At 36.3% G+C, this 23013-nt stretch overlaps 1 protein-coding gene and 1 non-coding gene across 2 annotated transcripts; one reads left to right on the forward strand and one right to left on the reverse strand.

Moving 5' to 3' along the window:
- Positions 1-3917: 3917 nt before the first annotated feature.
- LOC145590251 (small nucleolar RNA R71) lies at positions 3918-4023 on the forward strand. Its single transcript, XR_014101889.1, has one exon. It is a non-coding gene; the product is annotated as a small nucleolar RNA R71 (small nucleolar RNA).
- A 5217-nt stretch (positions 4024-9240) lies between these two features.
- LOC145587665 (inactive leucine-rich repeat receptor-like serine/threonine-protein kinase At1g60630) lies at positions 9241-20427 on the reverse strand. Its single transcript, XM_081644379.1, has 2 exons — positions 18675-20427; positions 9241-10269 (listed from the first exon to the last, which is right to left on the reverse strand). Exons 1-2 carry the CDS (start codon positions 19993-19995, stop codon positions 9611-9613), a joined length of 1980 nt encoding a protein of 659 aa, XP_081500505.1. The 5' UTR covers positions 19996-20427; the 3' UTR covers positions 9241-9610.
- Positions 20428-23013: the final 2586 nt, after the last annotated feature.

The raw sequence follows: 23013 nt of genomic DNA on the forward strand, positions 1-23013 counted from the left end.
TTCCGAAAATTAACCCAAAATTTTCGAATTTTTGGTTCGAAAATCTGGAATTTTTCTTGTAAAATTCGAAAATTAGATGAATTAAATGTAATTTGAGGTTAGAATGAGAATAAAAAAAAAAAGTGAAATTGATATGCTTTTGAAAGAAAAAATAATAGGGTTTGATGAGATAATAGAGGAGGGAAAGCTGGGAAAAATCGGGGAGAGAGAAAGGGGAAATATGGGGTTATAAGGGGGGCTGGCGCGTGCCAGGCTGCTGCGGCTGGTGCGTGCGCGCAGGAGCCTGGTGCGTGCGAACCAGCGCACAGGCAGGTCTTGCGACGGCCGGCGACAAATGATAAAAACCCCTGCCTGCCTACCTGATGCGTGCGCGCAGGCAGGGGGTGCGTGCGCACCAGGTAGGGATAGTTATGCTCAAAAATTCCTTCTCCGTTGTAGTGTAATTCCGTTGAGGTCCATTTAGAGTCTTGGACATATAATAAATCACATGAAGTTTCTTGCCCACTCTTTGACCCAAAACACCTCCTATTGTTGAATCGCTTGCATCACACATCAACTCAAATGGTAAATCCCATCTTGGAGCTTGAACAATAGGAGTAGAGATTAGAGCTTTCTTCAACTTATTGAATGCCTCCAAACACTTATCATCAAACACAAAGCCGACATCTTTTTGAAGAAGATCATTAAGAGGCTTTGCAATGAGCGAGAAATCCTTGATGAATCTTCTATAAAACCCGGCATGCCCTAAGAAAGATCTCACTCCCTTTACGTTCACCGGAGGTGGAAGCTTTTCAATGACTTCAATTTTAGCTTTATCCACCTCTATCCCCTTATGAGAGATCTTGTGGCCAAGGACTATGCCTTCCTCCACCATGAAGTGACATTTTTCCCAATTCAAGACCAAGTTCACCTTCTCACACCTTGCAAGACATTTTTCAAAGTTTTCAAGGCATGCCTCAAATGAAACACCTCCTACGGGGAAGTCGTCCATAAAAACCTCCATCTCCTCTTCCAACATATCTCCAAATATACTCATCATGCATCTTTGAAATGTCGCGGGAGCATTGCAAAGGCCGAATGGCATTCTCCTATAAGCAAATGTACCATATGGACAAGTGAAGGTTGTTTTCTCTTGGTCATCCGGGTGGATAGGGATTTGGAAAAATCCCGAATAACCATCAAGAAAACAATAGAACTTGTATCTTGTTAGTCTTTCAAGCATTTGATCAATAAAAGGAAGGGGGAAATGATCTTTCTTTGTTGATGTGTTTAGACGTCTATAGTCTATACACATCCTCCATCCCGTGACCGTCCTCGTCGGAATGAGCTCACCTTTCTCATTCTCAAAGACGGTCATACCTCCCTTCTTTGGGACAACGTGAACGAGAGAAACCCACCTAGAACTAGAAATGGGGAATATGATTCTCGCATCCAAAAGTTTGGTGATCTCCTTTTTCACTACCTCTCCCATTTGGGGGTGTAGCTTTCATTGCCTCTCAATAGAAGGTAAAGCACCCTCCTCAAGAGTTATGTGATGTGTACATAAAGCTGGGCTTATACCTTTGAGGTCATCAATGGTATAACCCAAAGCACTTCGGTGCTTTTTCAAAACACCACACAACTTTTGAGCTTGATGCTCACTCAAAGAAGAGCTAACAATCACGGGAAAAGTGGAGTTGGGTCCCAAAAATTCATACCTAAGGTGTGATGGAAGAGGTTTGAGCTCAACCATTGGAGCACCTTTACCTTCCTTCGATGTTGCCACTTGCAACGCTTCTTGGCTAGAAATGCTCAAACACATTTGGCCTTCAACATCCTCAAAGCTTCCATTGAGCAAATCTTCATACAAACCCATCTCCTTGTTTGGGGTACCTATCTTCTCCTTATTTAACAAAACATTCTCAAGAGCATCGTTAGAAGTTAGCAATTGCTCATGCATGGAAGACACAACATGATCGAGAGAATCAATTAGCATACAATTTTCTAGAGAAGAACTTGGATACTTCATGCTATCATTCAAATCAAATTCTATCACTTCATCCCCTACTTTGAGCGAAATTTTAGCACTTTTTACATCTATCAAAGCACCCGAAGTAGCAAGGAATGGTCTCCCTAGAATGATGGGGATATTAGCATCTTCATCCATCTCAATAACAACAAAATCCACCGGAATAACAAATTTCCCGACCCTTAAAGGAACATCCTCTACCTTACCCTTAGGGAACTTAATTGACCTATCGGCCAATTGCAAAGTGATGTTAGTAGGTAAGAGTTCTCCTAGCTCAAGTCTTTGGTACACCGAGTATGGCATAAGGCTAACACTAGCTCCTAGGTCACACAAGGCATTCTCAATTTGAATTTTATAAATGGCACAAGGGATAGAAAAGTTTCTGGGGTCTTTTAGCTTAGGTGGCATCTTGTTCATTATGATAGCACTACAATTCTCGGTCAAGTTCACTGTCTCTACACCATCACATGTCCTCCTACCACTCAAAATGTCTTTGAGGAATTTTGCGTAGTTGGGCATTTGGGTGACAACTTTGGTAAATGGTAAAGAGAGGTGAAGTTGCTTAAGCATGTCTATGAATCTTCCAAATTGTTCATCTAACTTGTGTCTCATGAATTTTTGTGGATAAGGAAGCTTAGGTTTCACAATATTTTTCTCCACTCTCACCTCACTAGGCTTCTCAATCTCAACCTCACTCAAAGATGCACCATTTCTCTCATCTTCAACCAAAGCCCCTTTTGTGCCCTCTTTAGTCTCACTCATCCTAGGCAAACTCTCCTCAAGGATCTTACCACTCCTTGTGACAATAGCATTAACCGGTCTCTTAGGATCTAGGCCTTGGGAAGGTAAAGAAGAAGGACTAGCATGGTCTTTCAAAGCATTAGCAAGTTGAGAAATTTGATTTTCAAGCATCTTATTATGAGTCATCATTTCATTAAATTTCTTATCACTTACGGTCATGTAAGTGTTCAACAACTTTGTTTGATTTTCAATGATTTCTTCCAAATTTGTTCTATGTGAAGAAGAAGAGGATTGAACATAGGAATTATCATTTTGGGCCTTTGGAGCAAATCCGGGTGGAGGGCCTCTTTGAGCATTGTTTTAAAAATTGCCTCTACCTTGATTGTTCCAATTACCCCTACTTTGATTTTGACCATAACCTTGATTATGGTTACCACTACCTTGATTATGATTCCCATAACCTTGGTTTGGATTACCATAATTTTGGTTTTGATTTTGGCTACTATAACCTTGATTATTATAGTTATCTTGAGAACCTTGGGTCCCTTGGTTCCTATAACCACCACCTTGGTTATAGTTGTCAAAATTGCCATGATTGTTATAATTCCTATTCCATTGACCTCTTTGATTCTCAAACCTAGAATCATGATTATTTGACACATAGTTCACATGCTCATTCACATTTCCATCTTGATCATCACAAACATCCATATATGCATGAGGGCAACTAGAAACATCATGCTCATACGACCTACAATCATCACAAAACAAGCATCCACTAGGCATGTTACTAGAAGAAGGAAGGGGTTGAGAATTAGAAGACGTACCTTTCCCCTTAGTTTGGAAGGGAAGACTTGAAACTTGGTAGGTAGCACTTTCCAACTTTGCCTTGATAGCGGACATCTCCTTCCCCAAGTTTGTCATTTGAGAGGATAGATTGTTGATTGCATTTAGATGATCAACCGAGTACACCGAAGAGCTACTCTTGCTAGTTGACTCTCTTTCTCCATCTTGCCAATCTCTATAATACCTCACTACATCCTCAATTATGTCCACCACTTCCTCTTCCGTTTTGTTCATGATAGGACCTCCAGCTCCTCCATCTAAACATGATTTTCCTTGAGGTATAAGACCTCCATATAAGATTTGAATGATTTGATAAGTTGGAATTCCGTGATGAGGACATTCTCTTTGATACTCCTTGTATCTCTCCCATGCTTCATAGAGGCTCTCGTTTGGTTTTTGCTTGAAACCTTGAATCAAAGCTCTAGCTTCCGCCGTTTTCTTTTGAGGATAGAAACAGGATAGAAATTCCTTAGTGACCTCGTCCCATGTCCTTAGAGAATTCGGCTTTACCTCCTTGTCTAGCCATTCCAAAGCACGACCTATGAGAGAAAAGGGAAAGAGCTTGAGGCGGATGAATTCTTGGGAAATTCCGTTCACCTTGATAGTATTGCAATACTTCTCGAACTCCTTGAGATGGTTTAGTGGGCTTTCATGCTTGGCCCCACTAAATTGTCGCCTCTTTATAAAAGTGATCATTGCCGGTCTTATTTCAAAATCATTTGCCGGTGTTGTAGGTGGAGCAATCCCACTCTCAAATCTATATGCACCGGGAATCCCCAATTCTTTCAATGCCACTCTCGGATTTTCTCCCATTCTTGCTTGTTCTTCTTGTTGTGGCTCTTCTTCACTTGAAATGCAAGGGCTCAAAGATCGTCTAGCACTCCTCAACCTTGCAATAGTTCTCTCAATTTCCGGATCAAATGGCACTAGTGAATGATCACGTGCTCTATGCATAAAATATCAAAAGAAATGGTTAGTAGCACGGCTACAAATGTAGCCTTAAAGAAAATCTTTTTGTATTTTCAATTAATGGTGAAATAGACTCAACAACTATAACAAAGCACCAATATCATTCCCCGGCAACGGCGCCATTTTTGACACGAGGAAAATGTAGATCGTTCTCTACCCTTTCCTAGAGCCAAAGAAAATTTATAAACACTCGACCAACCTAATACGAGTATATAGTAAGTCAAGGGTCGAACCCAAGGGAATGAATAGGTGTAAGCTATAGCCTAAGTCAAGCTACTTCGAAGTTTGTGGGAAGATGCGGTTGGTAACTAAGGTATCAAGAAATCTAGATGAATCGAGAAATTCAATATACTAAACACTAGGGATATAGGTTCCACATGCAAGCTCAATGATTATGCTAATTGAAGGATCACTCAATCAACTCAAACATTGCAAAGGACAAACAATAGTTGCAATCAAAGGAATTCAAGGGCTATCTCCTATAAGCCAAGCTAGGGATCACTATGAATGGCTAGCTAGGAAAATCACAATCAAATTCAATCAATTAAAGCAATTCTCAAATCAAGGGTTCATGTCATTGAAATTTGCAATGCAATCTAGATTAATCTTATAGGTTGATCACTCCTAATCTAATTAATCACATGCACAACTATGTCAACCAATTTAATTGCACCATTCAAATCAATTTAGCATCATCAACTAGCAAAAATCATCAATGAAGCATGCTTCCCCTTCTCCCTAGCAACTAATCTACTCACTAAACATGGTGAAATTAAGAAACAAAACAAATTCAATCAAATTCATATTCATTTAAAGCTAAATCAAAAGAAAATCAATCAATCAACAATTTCTAAAACAAGGAATGTAATCTCAATCAAAATCCAAGAAACTAGAAGGAATTGCATTAGAAATAAATCAAGGGAAAGAAATCTTACAAACATTCATTGAATTGAAGAAGGAATTTCAAAATTAGATTGAAATCTAAGATCAAATTCAAGTACAAACAAGTAAATCTTAAGCTTCTCTCTCTACTTTCTCTCTCTACTATTTCGGGAAAAATTCTCTCTCTAGTACCAAGTTAAGTCGTCCTTCAAAAAGAAAGTCAAAAGCTAAAAATAAGAAAAATCGAGCGAAGAGGGCCGCACAAGCCGTGCGCACGCACAGCCCAGCCGCGCGCGCGCACAGCTGGGTCTGTGCGCACGCACCCCTGTGCGATGCATAGGCTTTGGCTCCTTCGCTTGCTTGATCAAACTCCGCGCTCCCGAGCATCCCCATCATCAGTGCACTCGAGATGATGCTCGCGAACATGGCAATCCCAAAATGAGCAAATTGACTTGATTATTCACCTACAAAACACAAATAAAACAAAGAGAGGAAGCGTAGCAAGGTAAAACTAACACTAAAATTATGAATTATCAACTAAAAATATGAAAAACTCATAAAAACCAATCGAGAACTAAAGTGAATTATAAAAAATGAAAAATCAAATAAAACTAAAAGAATTATATGAAAATGATGAAAGAAAATAAAGAAAATGTACCTAAATCATATTCTTTTGAGCGCCATAAACGACGCTCATCAGATTGCAACTTGTAATGTTTGTGGTTACGCCTTAATCCGAGCTTTACTTTGTGTTAGTTTTGATTAAGAATCCCTATTTCATATATCTTGGTGATTGTTGAGATAGGTTTATCTTATTTTGTTGATTTGAAGTTGTTGTTAGTTGATTTTTTTCCCCTCTTTTCTTGATTTACTTGGTTATTTCATATCAACAATATTCACCAATTTCGTTGTTCTAAGATCAGAATTACTCAAGAAATATACAGAATGTGGATTTTGTGATCGATCATTTTCTACATTTGCATCAGAATTTGTAGAACTATTTCCAGAATTTCGAGGTGCCATTTTCAGAATTGATCAAACTAGAAGATCAAGAAAAAATTGGACAAATTGATTAGCGATTCAGAAGAAGAAACTGAAGCTGAGAATGCGGAAATAAGGATCATAAACTAACAAAATTCTGCTCTGATACCATATTGAAGTTCAGAGTGTGAACTTCATCTTCTGCAACAATGGCAGAAGAATCTAGAGAGAAAAAAGGAAGAAGATGATTGTAGAGAGAGAAAGAGAGATTATTATTATGATTAAGGAATTATTACATCAGCTAGAGCGGGTATATATACACGAGTTTGTTGTGATTATAACAACTTTCATAACAAACTTTCTAGTCCTAACAGAATTGCTGACTAGATAGAAGGTTGTTGTTGCTGACGTGGCTTCTCTTGCTAAGCTGGAGAGCTAGATATTCCAACAATTCCACCCAAATGTTAATACCCATGTAGCTGGCGAAACATAAATTCATAATTCATAGCTTAAACAAATCGACAAATAATTGTCCTTTGTTCCACAAACGGATATCACTATTAGCCACAATAGAATTAGAAATTCGACTTTAGATTGTAGGAAATATGACTAATAGCAGCTAAAACAAATTAAACGGCTTATCTAGAAAATGTCGTGGCCTAACAATAGATCACTGCCCTAAAGTCAAATTTGCCCCGCACAGGTACACACGGACTCGTAGCAATCGACCTCCAAGGATACACAACTCCAACTTTTCAATGTATTACAAAGAGTTAGATTGAAAACACGTTCAAACAATGCCAATAGAATAAGGAGGTCATGAATAACAATTTTAAGAGAGGATATATACTCACTTTTTCCGGTGGCGGAGCCATAATTTTTTTGTTAGGGGGGCAAATAATATGTATGTACTCATATCGCATACACAAAAAAGATATATACTTCTTTATAGTACTTCGTATAAAATTTAATAATATAAACTACAATATTTTCCAATTCTAATACAATATAAATTAAATGAGGACTCAAGATGAGGATGGCAAGATGAATATTGCAACCAAAGTAAACCAACTCTACCGCAATTTAGCTTGTGTAATATACTGTTGCTTTTAATACATATATACAGACATGGGGGAGGCCATGGCCGACACCCAGCCTCCCTTGGCTCCGCCACTGACTTTTTCTATGTTAAAAAAAGGACAAAAAAAGATGTTTATATCGTATATGAGTGTGAATCGGATACAACTAATCTGATCACGAATGAAAGATACAACGAATTTTGTCACCAATTAGGCCAAAAATGAAAAGCATCAATCCCTCAATTAAGCCAAAAACAATTCACTTTTGTTTTTTTTTTTTTTTTTTTTTTTTTTTTTTTTTTTTTTTGAAACCAGCCAAAAACAATTGACTAATTGAGTATATTTCACGGAATTAGCTAGCTTAATTAGGATGCCATGAAAAATACTATACAATGCAATTTTGACAAAGGAGAAATAATTCTTTTCAAGCACAACTTATTTGTAGTTTACTATTAAAACTCCAACACTTGTTTCATGATTCAGTTTTTCAACCTGGTTATGCCATTTTTGTATATTGTAAGGTTTCTTATAATGATTTTTGTTAGCCAACCCCAAATTATTTTGGGGACTAAGGCTTTGTTGTTGTTGTTGTTGGAAGAAATAACATTTGTAAGTTACACTTTGAATTTTGTTAGCCTGAAGAAATTACCTGAGCAGAACATTAAACATATAAGTACACAAGAAGACCAAAAGAAGTGCCAATATACCAGTAGTAACTAGAGAAAATTACGTGTAGAGTTTGGATCATTTCTAGCAAGACTAACAACACAAGTCCTGCATGACTGGAATCACCGGCAATTGTTTTCATATGCTCCATTTTTATGTACCGCAGTATATTGAAATATTATATTCCCTCCGTTTTTAAATATTTACTTCATTTCTCCATGCGCGGAGTTTTAGGAGAAATTGGAGAAAGTAATAAAATATAGAGATAGTGGGGTTAGTAGAAGGTAAATAGGAGGAGAGAGAATCTAAAAAATAATAAAATTAGGTTCCACTAGTTGAGAGAAATGAATTAAATATTATAAAAGCTTTCCAAATAAAGAAATACAGCAAGTATTTAAAAACAACTGCAAAAGGAAAGTGGAGTAAGTATTTTAAAACGGAGGGAGTAGTTCATTACACTAAACCGTCTAAACATGTTCAGAATGCCTGTTTTGTGTTCTTGTTCGCTCAGGAGTCAAGACTCAGGAGCAAGCTTGATAATTGAATTGATAGGCAATTAGGCAGTTGGGAGACATCGTCTTATTTATAGTCGCTGGAGAAACATACAGATTCTGCAGAATCTTGAGTTCCAGTTTTTGCATTCATCTGTTTCAAACATTAACATGTCAAATGTCAACCATGAATCCCTGCTAATCTGGGTTTAAAATCCACAAAGGCGGCACTTTTTTTTAAATCTCCAATTGCATGTTATAATTATATGATATCTTCAAATACAACACTCCGTATTTGGTAAGTATTTGATCAAATACTCAGTACACTTGCGTTCTTTCTATGTACCTTAAAAATGCAAATTCCTGTCATTCTACACTTCAGAAATAGACTCGGTCATATTGAGAAGTTCAGCATATAAGGCATCAATGGTTACACAGACATGAGACAAGAGATGGCAAGATTTGAGGCTGCACGTTAAAATAACAGCTAATCACCCTGAATAAATCTATTTTTCGATACTTAATGAAAGAAAGTCGACTGTTATAATCACCCTACCTTATAGCACTACATATTTTATGTTTAACAGGTCTAATAGCCCGGAAAATAAAATATGTACTCGTAATCTTGCTCAAAAACCAAACCAGTGTTACAAATTACGTAGGCAATGCTAAACAAAAAACAATTCTGAGTACATAATTCAGCCCATAAATTTCAGGTACTCAGAACATTCTTCATTTAGAAATGGAGTGATTCTGATATAGCATCTTTTCAATTCAATCAGCATCACCACGAAGTAGCTAACCTAAAAGGGGATGAACAAAGATAATTACCTACAAAGAACCAAAGAAAGCTTTACATCCAAAAACTCTTGACCATAACTGAAGAATATGATTTTCTAAACAAAATCATAATAGATAAATTTTGTGAGACAATACTGATCAAATCCTCAAATACTCAGATGTTCTTCCCTTGGCAAGCTCTGAACAGTGTCAGACCATCTTCCTGGTGAATGGTCACTGCTGTTATTCGATGATACATGTGCTTCTGCCCTAGTATCCCTTATCATCCTTAAAATCTCTTTCATTTGAGGTCGACTATCAGGATTAACAGCAACACAAGTCATTGCAATAGTCAAAAGAGCACTCAATTTCTCCTCGGATGTCTCATTTCCTGAACTACCTTCACCAGACTCAGTCTCCTCTTCTCTCACGGACCTAACCCATTTTGAAATGTCAGCCCCATGCTCTTGAACGAGGTCTTGATATGGGGTTTTGCCTGTCATTAGTTCTAGTAGTAGAACGCCAAAGCTGTATATATCGGCTTGCTGTGTTGGCAATCTTCTGCTGTCTCTGCATTCAGGAGCTCTGTAGAAAAGGGATGAGGCACTAGGTTCTTCCATGGACTCTGGATTTCTGAATGATTGGAGTCCATAATCTGTCAGGCACGACTCAAAGTCTGATCCAAGGAGGACATTTGAGGATTTCAAGTTCCCGTGGACAAGTTCAAAGTTTTGATGTATGTAAAGAAGCCCGGTTGCCAGGTCCTCAGCAATTTTGAGGCAAGATGTCCAATGTAATGGCTTTCCACCTCCAGAAGGTCTATTACCTGATAAGATGCGACGAGTGAATTCAGCAACGCAACATCATTACTCAGACAAATACAACCTCATTCGAACAAGTATAATACAGCAATGACTTACTTCTTAGGAACAAAATGCAATATCATCAAATTTCTAAAATTTATAGACTAAGGTTACCTTAGATACCATGAGATAACACTAACACTACTTAAATATTAATATTATCGTGTTAAAATATCAGTTTTGAATTGAATATCAATGCAGTATCTAAAAAGTTCCTGAATACTATCCTGAACTTTCAGAGACGCCTGATTTCAAATGGAGGAGTAACATGCTCGTAAATCTGAAAAGTTTATCGTATAGGCTTAGCTTCTTCATTGATTATGCAAAGAAAAGAAGTAGCTAGCCAAAGAGTATCCTATAAGTTAGCTACAGTAATCAAGATCGGTAAACAACCTTAAATCGATATCTTCCAAAAATCCCATAATATATCTGAACTTTTGTTGATAGAGATGTTAGAGTAAGCATCTCTCACTAGATTTTTCTTGTGAAGTTCATTGAGAGCACGCATATTTAAGCGTCCATACCTCCTATGCCATAGCCATGTGTCGCTTGAGTTTGCAACATTCACATTCTCTATTGGATAATCCCACTTCAAGAGAAAGCTTTTATTTTCCATCGGAACTTTTACAATCTCTTTCTTATTGGAGTCAATGATAGTGCAATGGTTATTCTCAAAGACAAGTGAATAACCATTGTTGACCATCTGAGCAACACTAAGCAAACTCTCATTCAAATCTGGAGCAAGGAGGACATCATTGATGTACTTCATACCTTTCTTGGTTTGAACACCAATTGTGCCTTTTCCGATGGACTGTACAACAGCACCATTCCCCATACGAACTGGAACTTTAATGGAAGAGTCAAGCTTGCAAAGTAAGCTTGAATTGTTTGTCATGTGGGATGTGCACCCACTGTCAATCAACCATCTTTCCTTGCTGCTACAGGCACTCATCGCTTGACGTGCATAAAACAAATAGTCTTCTGATTCATTGGAAGCATGAGCATTTGTGTTTGACGATTGTTGCTTTTGTTTGTGCCAACAATCCTTCTCCGAATGGCCTAGTTTTTTGCAACGGATGCACTATGGTTTCCCCTTGTGATAGAGATCTTTTTCAAGATGATTTGTCTTATTGCATATACTACATGAAGGGAATTTCCCTTTTGATTGTGGCTGCTCCTTGTCTTTTCTGTCAGATCGTGGGGCTCCTTGATTTTTCCGATTATTGCTATTGTTGAATGGAAATTTTTTATGAGACTTTGACAGAAAAGCAATCTCCGAGAGTGGGGATTTCCCTAAATCATCCTTTGCAAATTTATGCTCATGGGCAAGCAACGAACCCATCAACTCCGTCACACTGAGTTTTGTGATGACCTTAGATTCAACAATAATTGTGGACATTGTGTTGAACCTTCTGTCCAAAGATCCTAAGATCTTTTGCACTATTTTTGCAATCTGAAATCTTTTCTCCATAGATCTTCATTTGGTTTACAACCTCTATGAATCTAGAAGTGTAACCTTTTATATCCTCATTCTCCGTCATCTTCATATTATCATATTGACTCCTCAAATTATTGAGTCGAATATTTCTGATTTTTTTATCGCCATGGAACTCCTCCTCAAGAAGACTCCAAGCTTCTTTTACTGATGAGACTCTCATGATCTTGGGGAAGATTGTGTCAGAAACACAATTGATGATATGAGATAAGGCTCTAGTATCCTTCATTTCATCATCACTTATCTTCATTAATAGTGCTTCTGTGTACTGCACTCCTTGTTTCGTACAAAACCAATTTCCATAATCTCCCACAAAGCACTTGCTTTTAGAAAAAGCTTCATTTTTATGCACCAATAATCATAATTCTCTCCTGTGAAAGTAGGAGGTGCTGGCATAGAAGTTGTGGAAGAGGTTGACGTTGAAGCCATACTTCAACTTTATATAGGGGTGAGGGATGCCTTCTAATTATTGTGATGCAATGAAGAGTCACAACTTTTGGCATTTTAACTACTCCTAATAACTCTAGTACATTCAAGTTTATTCACTGATTTCTTCACTAATTGCTGAACACTAAAAGTCTCATTTACTAACAGAGATTGCCAATAACAAAAGTTAAACATAAATTCAACTATCATTAAGGTAGAGGTCACTAGGTTGATGGAATAATGATGAATGCTTATGCGAAAGGCGATTTGGTTTAATGACTTGAAGTTGTACAACTGTAACTTCAGATTATTGCTTCAAAGCAATTACAGTATTAGTATCAATCATAGTTAATAATTAGTTAGCTTGTCATTAATTATCCTATCATTGAAATCCTCTATTTTACTGTACCTAATGTGGTATCATGTCGTAAGACATACTGTAACTACTTTTAGGACTCAGATAGGACATGCTAAATCGCTAATACATATTAGCGAAAAGTAATTTCTGATGAATATTTTACACGATAAGTTAGAGAAGTGAAACTTAAACTACTTTTTATTATTCTTTAATCTTGCAAATTAAATAATGTTACTTATGAAGTAGTTAAAATGATGTAGCTTAACTTCTTCAATAAAAAGTGCAGAAATTCACATAAATTAATACGAAATAGGATTTTTTGTGAAGAACTACCTTATATAAGTCGGTTTTGTGAAAAACTACCTTATTTAAAATAAAATAAAAAATGTTGTAAGAAACTATCTTTTAAACAATAGATGGTGTACAAAACTACCTTATAAAACAATTAATGTTGTAAAAAACTACCTTCTGCCGAATTATTGCATTGAATAAGAGACGTTTAACGACTCATTTTCAATAATTTTTTCTCCTTTTTCCACCGAATTTCTCCATAGCCCCCTTATAACCCCTAACTCCCCTTCTATTTCATCATTAGATTAAGCAACATGGTAGCAACTTACAACACATAGTTTTTATAAGATAGTTTCTTACAACAAGTTTTTTATAAGGTGGTTTTTCATAAAATTTGATGTACATAAGGTAGTTTTTCACAAAAAGTCCTACTAAATATAAAAGGCTTTATATAGAGGATTCTATTATTGTAAACATTGGAATAGCATGAATGGCATCAGTGACGGATCCAGAAAAAATAATTAACGGGGTCAAAATACATTTGATTAATTTTAATGGAATCAAGTGGGTACATTTAAAGGGAAAAAAAAAATTAATTTTATAGGAAGCAAATTAATTTTATAGAAAAAAAATTCATTTATTGGCTCCACTTGAGTGTATGTGACTCCACCCAAAAATGGCATCAATGTACATTTTCAAAATATCATGCACAGATACACCCTTTAAAAAGAAAAAAGGTGAAAAAAAAAAATCAACATATTAACTTTTACACTATTTATATACTCCACTTTTTTTTTCTTAGGATTGCATATGAGTTGGCACATGGAAATTTCAATAGAACATTTATTTATAAAAATGGGGACACTCAATGAGACAAAGGAAGAGAATACTCATTATACGTCATGTGAATAAAAAAAAAAATGAGCGTGGATATTCTAACAAAAACAAGTAATGCAATTAAAAAATAAACTTAATTAAGAAAGTGAAGAAGCACTATTTTTTTTTAAAAAAAAAAAAAGAAAATTTAATAAAAAAAAATTGTCAAATTACTTTCTAACTTTCTTTTTATTGGACACATTTCTTGAATCACATTTGTCAATGTACATATTTAACCATTAATATCTTTAATTATCGATAAACAAAAATTATAATTAAAAAAAAAAAGTTGATATTTTGATAATATATGTTATGACAAATCTAACAAGTTTTTTTTGTTTTTTTAATTACGTATAAATTACAAAAATACGATAAAACAAATGTTTCTAAAAGTGCTAAAATCAAATCATATAAAAAGCCGGAGAAAATATATACTTTCTTTTTTTTTAGTTGACACATTTCTATTATCACGCTTGTCAACGCGTGTTTTTAACGTTTAATAATTTTTATTAATAATATTATAAAATTATAAAAAGTGAATATTAATAAATTATACATTGAAACAATTCAAATAAGATTTCTCATAACTATATTTTATCGTATCTATAAATCACAAACGCGAATCAAAGTGTAGTTTGTGAATATTGTAAAACTCGAACAGAGTTTAAAAAAAAACAGAGGAAGTTGGAAGTATATATTTAAAAAAAAGAAATGAAAACTACAAAATGATGGTGATGAAAATTAGAGGAAAAGCAAGCGTACGGCCACGCTGGAAAGTTATGCTTGTGTCTCGTGTCCAGAAAACACAAGGAAAAGGACGTGTAATCAGGACTAATCACGCACTCTGACACAACACCCATGTTAAAGTAAACACTGATTATCTGCTATATCTATCTGTCAAGGGAACGGTCTAGATTGGTCAAATCTACGCAAATGAATGGTCCAGATTTATAGATTGCCCCTTACTTTGAGACAAATTTAAGAATTTTCCCACTTAACAAAAATGACAGCTACTAGCAAGTGCATAAAATCAAATCAAATAATGCACATAATGCCATAATAGAACAGAAATAAGGACTAATAGAGCCCACGATTGTTTTCTAAACTGAAGTTGCGTAAATAAAGCTCGTTTAATAATATGAAAGCCTATATATATAACAATTTTTTTTTTTTTTTTTTTTTTTTTTTTTTTTGTGTGTGTGTTTAGAGAGCCACAAGGGTGGGGTAAAAATCGATTCATGATCTCCTGAAATCGGGAAGGAAAATCTAACCACTTGAGGTATCCCTCGTGAGTAATGAAGTGCATGTATTTGGTTAATTAGGTACTTAGTCTATTATGATTACATTTGGTTGTGAAAATAAGACACTACTAGTAGACTTCTAGGACATACTTGTGGTAAAAATGGTGGTCCATGATCTAAGATCAATGGAATGTGACTTTTATCTTATATACTTCATGTTTATGAATGATCCTAAAATTTGTTTATGAATGACCTAACACTTGGCATAGACACTCTTTGCAATTGACAAGTGTTTTATTTGGTTTAAGGAGTGTATTATGAACAACTAAAAGTGAATGTATATCATAATATTACCTCCGTTTTAAATTATTTACACGATTTGACATAAATAGTGAGTAAAAAAATGTTTAATCATTACCAATAATACTGATATGATACTAAATTACTATAGTATATTTTTATTGTTTTTGTGTAAGTAGAAAGCTACTACACATTCTTCATACAACATTTTTTTTCAACCAATTAGTCAATTTAGCTACACAAGTAAACTACCCCCCTACAATTAAATTATTAAGCCCATACTTTCTCCATTTTTGAATAATTGACACATTTTTTTTCCATCTGTTCTGAATAATTGACAACAACAACAACAATAAAGTCTTAGTCCCAAAATGATTTAGATTCAGCTAACATGAATCATCTTAAGAAATCATACGTTATAAAGAAAAGGGCATGACAAAATCATCATTTAAAAGAGATTGAAAAAAACTAAATAAGGGTTTTTTTTTTAACTATGAATAAGGTGATAATTGACACATTACTAAAAAGAGAAAGGACTCACTAATATGATTTAGGGTCAGCTAACATGTATCGTCTTAAGAAATCATACGTTATAAAGTAAAGGGCATGACAAAATCATCATTTAAAAGAGATTAAAAAAATTTAATAAAGTGTTTCTTTTTTTTTTTTTTTTTTTGAAACTGTGAATAAGGTGATAATTGACGCATTACTAAAAAGAGTTAGGACTCACTAATATTTAATTGTTCGTTTGGCATCGTTTTTTGTTTTCAGTTTTCAGTGTTTTTTTTTAAAAAAAAAAAAAAAAAAAAAACCAAAAAACCAAAAATAGGAAAAAAAAAAAAAAAAAAAAAAGTGTTTCCACTTTCTGTTGTCAGTTTTCAACATGAGTTTAATAAATTTGACTAATTTATTCATACATATATCATATGATTTGAAAACCAAAAAATAGAAAACCACAATGATGCTAAACGAACCCTAATAATTTTATATTTTGCACAATGATCAACCACTTTTAAGGTTTATACTAAAATAATCTCCACTCTCACTCAAACATTCCCCTAACTTCACTTTACAATGGTAAACAATTCAATAAAAATACCCCCATTTAAACATTTCTTTAACTTTGTACTCATCATGTGTCAATTAAACGAGAAAAGAGGGAGTATTTCATTTCATTGTGCGGCAAGCTTCATGATTCTTTTGTGTAAAAGTAGCTATCAAATTCAACATCCATTGCAAGAATAAATAAAATAAAATAAAATAAATAAAAAATAAAATTAAGGTTGTAGTTTGCACAGAAATTAAGGTAACTGAAAAGAGTGTATAGAATTGTTAATGTGGTAAATGGATGTGTAATAAAAGTAGATAAAATAAAGTTAAAAATAGAAAAGTTATGTAATTTGGAAATACATGTTAAAATCATAAATAATTAATGTAATTAATGTTTATTTTAATTTAAGAAAATTTGTAAATAATAATCCCAACTTTGCTCTATTTACTTTTAATAATCCCAACTTTGGATTATTGTGGAATAATCCCAACTTTGGGGGTTGTTAACTTTTTTCAGTCCCTTTTACCGATGACTGGTTGAACGGGTTAATTTTTTTTTAAGTGACATGTGTCACTAGTTAATTGGCTAAAAAGAATTTAAAAAAAAAAAAAAACCAGCCAAAACCCTTGACGCTGTGATGTTAATCTGCCACCCCTTGGCTTCGACCGGCCACCCCAACTCCGTCGGTTTCCCCTCCCCTTGCTAGAGCGTCGTCCACCCTTTCCCCTCCTCTCGCCGGCCATTTTCCCCCAACCACGCATCTCCCTCATTGCCATCTTTACGGCTCACTTCATTCGCTGCTCCCACGCACTTAATCAAGTAGGGTCTGATCCCATTCATCGGAAACAACCGCCACCGAACCACAGCCCACCAACAAACATATTCAATTAGCAACGATTGGACCAACTCAGCCCACAAACAAACCCAGAAATGCCTCCTCCCATCCCCATCGTCGAAAAAATTGTGAATCAGAATGGTCTACGAATTTGGGGATGAAGTCGAGAATTAGAAGCGTGGGTCTTCGAATCGAAAATGTGGATCAGAAGCGTTGCTGATGGGAAAATGTGGGTCTTCAGGGATGAAATTGGTGTTGTTCGGCCAGTGTTGGTGGCCAACGTTGGTCGCAATTTGGCTAAGAATTGTTGCGGCGGTTGGGAAGTGGTGGTCTGGTGAAGGATAGGGTAGACCGATGGGGGAAGGGGGAGGATGGCTGGTTTTCTGATTTTTTTGTTATTTTTTTTTTTTTGTTATTTTTTTAAAAGAAATTTTTAAATTTTTTGGACCAATGAGGACGTGACACGTGTCAAGTGACTTGGTTTATTATACTTTCATTTTTTTTTTTTTTTTTTTTGAAGTAATGCTTTCAGTTTTCTTATCTAACATAACGCTCATTTCTGCCAGATAATTAATGATAACTATTCAAAAGAAAAAAAAATAATAACAAATATATACTCCGTATTGATAAAATCTACCGTATTTTTTTGGTAAAATGTACTTCAATTGAAATTCAAAAAGGAATTAAAACGAAAAACTTACAGAGTAAATAACTTCGAAAAACAGAGATAGTAGCAGTGCAGTACATCATTAAATAAGATCACAGTGTAGTACATCATTAAATAAGATCACTAATAAAGACTGAGGCTGTTCACTTTTTTACTGTGATAAATCCATCAAGCAACGGCCTATATTTCCTAACTAGAACAATTTAAGGTTTTTCTGAAAGAAAATTTAAACTTATTTTGTAATTCAACTTTTTTTTTAGCTGAAATTTAGTGTTTGACCACCCATTATTAGGTTATTTATGTTGATTTGTTGATTGCTTCAAAAATATTTCATTTACACATTAAATAAAACATTAATCTTGCTTAAAGATTTAATAAGAATCTTCCATCAAAACAACATTTAATGAAAACCCACATTACAAAATTTTTAAAATATCAAGTACTGTATATGTGTAATAGAGTACTCTATATAAATTCAAGCAACCAGATTTGAATATTCATGGTACTACAATATTAAATTAAGCTAAACATTAATTACAACCAAGGATTAATACTCGTAACTTTTTATGTAAATTAAATCCAAAATATACTTCGTTTTAGTTAATCTTTTCTTTATAAGCCAAAATTAAAATTTATTTTTTCCACAGCCTGGAATCACAAAACATTATACTGTATTTCTTTTGAAAAAAAAAAAAAAAAAACAAACAAACAAATGAAATAATAATAATAATAATAATAATAATAATAATAATAATAATAAAGAAATAAATAAAAGAACCACAGAATTAAACCGACAGAGTAAATGAAAAAAGCGCCTGAAAAACATACCGTGAACAAGGGAGAAGAGACTTCCGTTAGGAAAATAATCATAAACCAACAAACGTTCTTCTTTAGCCTGAAAATAAGCTCTTAAAGGAACAATATTTGGATGATTCAATTTCCCTAAAACCTCCAATTGTTTCTTGAATTCCTCCAATTTAGGGTATCTTGCATCTTTCAATCTTTTAACAGTCACAATATAACCTGATTCCATTACCGCTTTATATGTACTTCCTATTGTACCTCTTCCTAACGTTTCTGCCGACGCTTTCAACAAATCATCTAAATTGTAATTCATCACTTGATCACCTAGAAACACTAGCTTCCCTAACTTGTCACCCTCCCATGAAAACCCTCCTTTTCTCTCTCCTTCGCCACCCGATGGCTCCCCCTTTTCCCTCTCCGCTGTCGCCGCTACTGCCGCTACGGTTTGATCTTCCGCTTGGGATTCCTTCCTGTTCGGTCTGGCTCCCCTGTTCCGCTTTCTACACAGGAGGACTGTCAGTATGATGATGAGTATTATGAGGGCGGTTCCGCCGCACAGTGCTCCAATGAGAATTTTTGCACGACGAGAGAGGCGGTGGTGATGGCGATGGTGATGCTTCAATGGAGGAAGTGACAATGCCGGGCTTAAAGCCGGCGAAAGAGGGTTATACCCTGCATTGCTGTTACCAATCTGTGTTCCGCAGAGGTTTATATTGTTTAGAAAGGATGATTTATTGAACTGTAACAACGCTGTTGTCTTCGGGATTTCTCCCGAAAGACGATTATTTGACACATTGAAGAATGCAAGGGTTGTTTGATTTAATGGTGGGATTTCGCCACTGAAGTTATTTTTATCCAAATACAAAATATACAGCCTTGGCAACTGAGTAATCGATCCCGGGATCTCCCCAGATAGATTATTATCCGACAGATTAATTATCTTCAGCTTGTGCAGAGATGCGAGAGACGCCGGGAAGGGTCCCGTAAATTGGTTGAGGTTGAGGTAGAGCACTTTGAGATTCACTAGTTTTGACATGTCTGGGATTTGACCGGTTAAGTTGTTTGACTTCAGACTGAGGACGCGGAGCTGGTCAAGAAGTGAGAGTGTTGCGCCGTTAATGGTGCCGCTGAGGGCGCTGCTTTCGACTACGAGCTTCGAAACTCGACCTCTCTTGCATTCCCTTACACCTTCCCATGTGCAGGGGTCGGAGCCCTGCTTCCATGGAAGGTTATTTAGTGGATCAATTTCACCTTTCAAAGTTAATAAAGTTTTCGCATCATTATTCTGCGCCATTGAAGAACTCAGGAAGGAGATCATACACAGAAAGACGAGAGCGAGTGACATTATTATTTTTTTGGAAAAAACTGAATAAATTTAGTTTGTTAATGAGGGTAGATTTATTTGACTATTATTGGGTTTTTTTGGTATAAATTTTGTTTCCTTTTCTTTGTGGAGTCGATACAAGGGTTTTCGACGACGTCGACAAAGATCTTGGAAAAAACATTTGGAGGCGAAGTTTGAATTGGGTAGTTTTGGGAGTATTAGTATGGAAGAAGCAATCACTATCTAAAGTGACTGATTACTGTGATTAGTGAAAAAATGATGCTAACTTGAGATCTATACAATATTGATTCTAAACTAACAAATGGTCCCATTTAGGGGTATGTAGTGTTAAACAGAGGAATTAGTTGTTGAAGTAGCTAAACAGAAAACTCTGAAAAAAGAGAGAGAAAAAGGCAGAAAGAAGACTGGTACATTAATCAGTCCATTGGAGGAAGAGTGTGAGTGAGTTTGGTTAGAAGAAGTAGGTATGGAGTTAACTCTTTCCCAATAAAAAAATACTCCCTCGGTTTTTTTTATTTGCATCACTTTGGAGTGTACAAAGTTTTAGGAGAGTAATATAATATTGTGAGTAGGTGAATAAATTATTATAGTAAAAATAAGATTGGACCATCAAAGAGAAAATATGTGAGGGAGGATAGATATTTTCATTATTTTAGTGGGGATCACGGTAGAGTGAAAAATGATAAAATAAATTGAGTGGGGTTTAAAGTAAGAGAGAGAAATGATAAAATATAGTATAAATTTACCAAATATAGAAGTAATGCATTTAAAAAAAAAAAAAAAAAAACCCCAAAGGAAAAAGTGATGCAAATAAAAAAAAAACGAATAGAGTACTGTTTTGGGTGTTTTTGTCCCTCGGGAGAGTTACAGCTCGAGGACTGATCCGACTGCACTTGTATTAGCAAAACAACGGAGACTCCGGGTGTTTGGAGCTCCGCCTCCGACTATCAAGTTACTTCTTGAATGTGAGTAGGAGAAGGTGCGGAAAATGAAATGAGATCTTCTCGAATTCCGATATCAGGTGTTTCTCTGATGTGAGAGAATGTAGGGTAGGTGTAATAAATGATTGAATGTCCCCAAAATTTGGGGAATATCTCCCTATTTATAGAGTCATTGGAGAACGTGCCCCTTCTGGGTCATTTGACCTTGATTTGGTGGGCTGCGCCGTTTTGCGATGTTCTTGGAAATTGGGCCTTGAAGGTCACAACTCAGGAAGCATCTAAGGTTGACACGTGTCAATTGGTAATTGGCCCAAATGGACCTACCTAAACTTGACACGTGGTCCTCTCTGATTGGTACACGTGGATAAGGTAATTTTACCCAAAACATTTGCCCCTCACAGGTGGCACGTGGCTGACCATGTGGCACCTGTGACACGCGGCATTCAGTAAACGGTGAATAGTAAAACTATTCACCATCTAGGGTTTTACGGGGATGCCCCTGCTTTTACCCTTCTACAAATAGAAGGTTTTACCCTCTCTCTCTCCCCATATCACACCAGAGCCTTTGACTTCTTAAAGAGAGAGCTTTTTAGAGAGAAAAACTCTGCATCCGTCTGCTGTGATTTTGCGTTTTTCCGACTGCATTTCAAGGAACACATCTGGTCATCGTGCGTAGCAGTTTTCAAATATTCAAAGCTAAGTTTAAAGGTAACCACCACTCCTTTCAAGCTTTTTATACTTTTCCGCTTGTGTAGTTAGGCTTCAAAGATAAAATGGACTCTCCATCGACCCACACGGCACCGCCTAGGTCATTAAGCCGGTTTCTTGGTACGGCTGAATCTAGAACCGGGGGTGCCTTTTCTAGAAATCCGGACCTGCTTTGCTCATCCCCGAACACCTCCGTCTCTGTGTCTATGCAGGACAACATGGCTAGAGTTAAATAGACGGATGTCAAGCCGAGCAAGTGGCGCGCTAGAAGAGTGCCCGCTGATGAAGTTATTTCGGATGAGGAATATGAGAAGGAACATGAAAATTCGGAGGAAGAGCAAGAGTAGGCGGGTTCTTCTCCGCGTGGCACCCCTTCAACCCCCAGTGACACAATATTGGAAGGGGCAGAGGGAGAGGACGATGCCTCTTCCCTCGGGTCTGATGAAGAGGGGTCAGGCGATGTAAAGGGCCGGATCAGCCAAATCCCTTGACAACTAAAATGCTTCCTAGGGACTTAGCTGTTATGCAAAGCATCTTTAGAGCTTTTGCAGATGCGCATCCGGTAGGAGAGGGATGGAGAATAGAGGTTCCTCCGCCTGAGGCAACGATTGCCTGGGAGGACGATATTGAGAACGCCGACAACTGTTTCGGCTGTTATGAGGTCGTGATTAAAGCCGACCTCCGCTTCCCCCTTCACAAAAGATTTAAAAGAATTTTGAATGGGTATGACTTGGGTGTGTGGAAGCTTACCCCAAACTCGTGGATTAACATTGTGGGCTATATTGCCGCCTGCGAGTATCAAAACATAGAGCCTAGCTTTGCTGCGTTTTCTCATATGCATTATATGAGCCGGGCCCTAGGCAGGTATGGTGCGTGGTACACTCTAACCACACACCCGAAATACTTAATGACCTTGGATAAGCCGTCCAAATGGTTCGGCTGGAAGGACGGATTTTATTTAATCTGCTCTCCAACTCTGGGGCACAAGCCGGTACAATCAAGATCCGGCGCTGCTCGGAAAGAAGTGCGCCCTGCCCCGGATGTCTTCTAGGGCTTACGAGTAGATCATGGAGTCGGGCTTTTTTAAGACAAAAATTATGCCCTTAGAGGATGAGATTCAAATAATTGTTCCTAGGAACTGGATACCTCATTTAGACTTCTTTAAGAACGAGGTCTTCCTTTCTGCATGTGGGCTTAGCCCCATGTTCAAGCAAGGTAGACTTATAACACACCCGGCGATTTGCCGTCTGTATTAATGCCTTATTCGTTTTTGTTAATCTTTTTGACCAATTGTTTCCTTTCTTATTGCAGACGAAGCAAAGAATATGGTTCCTCTTAAGATGACGCCTGCTAAGTCGGCTGCTCTTCT

Source organism: Chenopodium album, chromosome 17, assembly GCF_948465745.1.
Source record: "Chenopodium album chromosome 17, dcCheAlbu1.1, whole genome shotgun sequence".
Lineage (NCBI taxonomy): Eukaryota > Viridiplantae > Streptophyta > Magnoliopsida > Caryophyllales > Amaranthaceae > Chenopodium > Chenopodium album.

Excerpts from the sequence above, each read along its gene's own strand:
- LOC145587665 (XM_081644379.1), bottom strand. The coding sequence starts at position 19,995 with ATGTCACTCGCTCTCGTCTTTCTGTGTATGATCTCCTTCCTGAGTTCT. Across the intron at positions 10,270-18,674 it reads TCTCTTCTCCCTTGTTCACG|GTAATAGACCTTCTGGAGGT; the intron begins GTATGTTTTTCA and ends GCATCTTATCAG.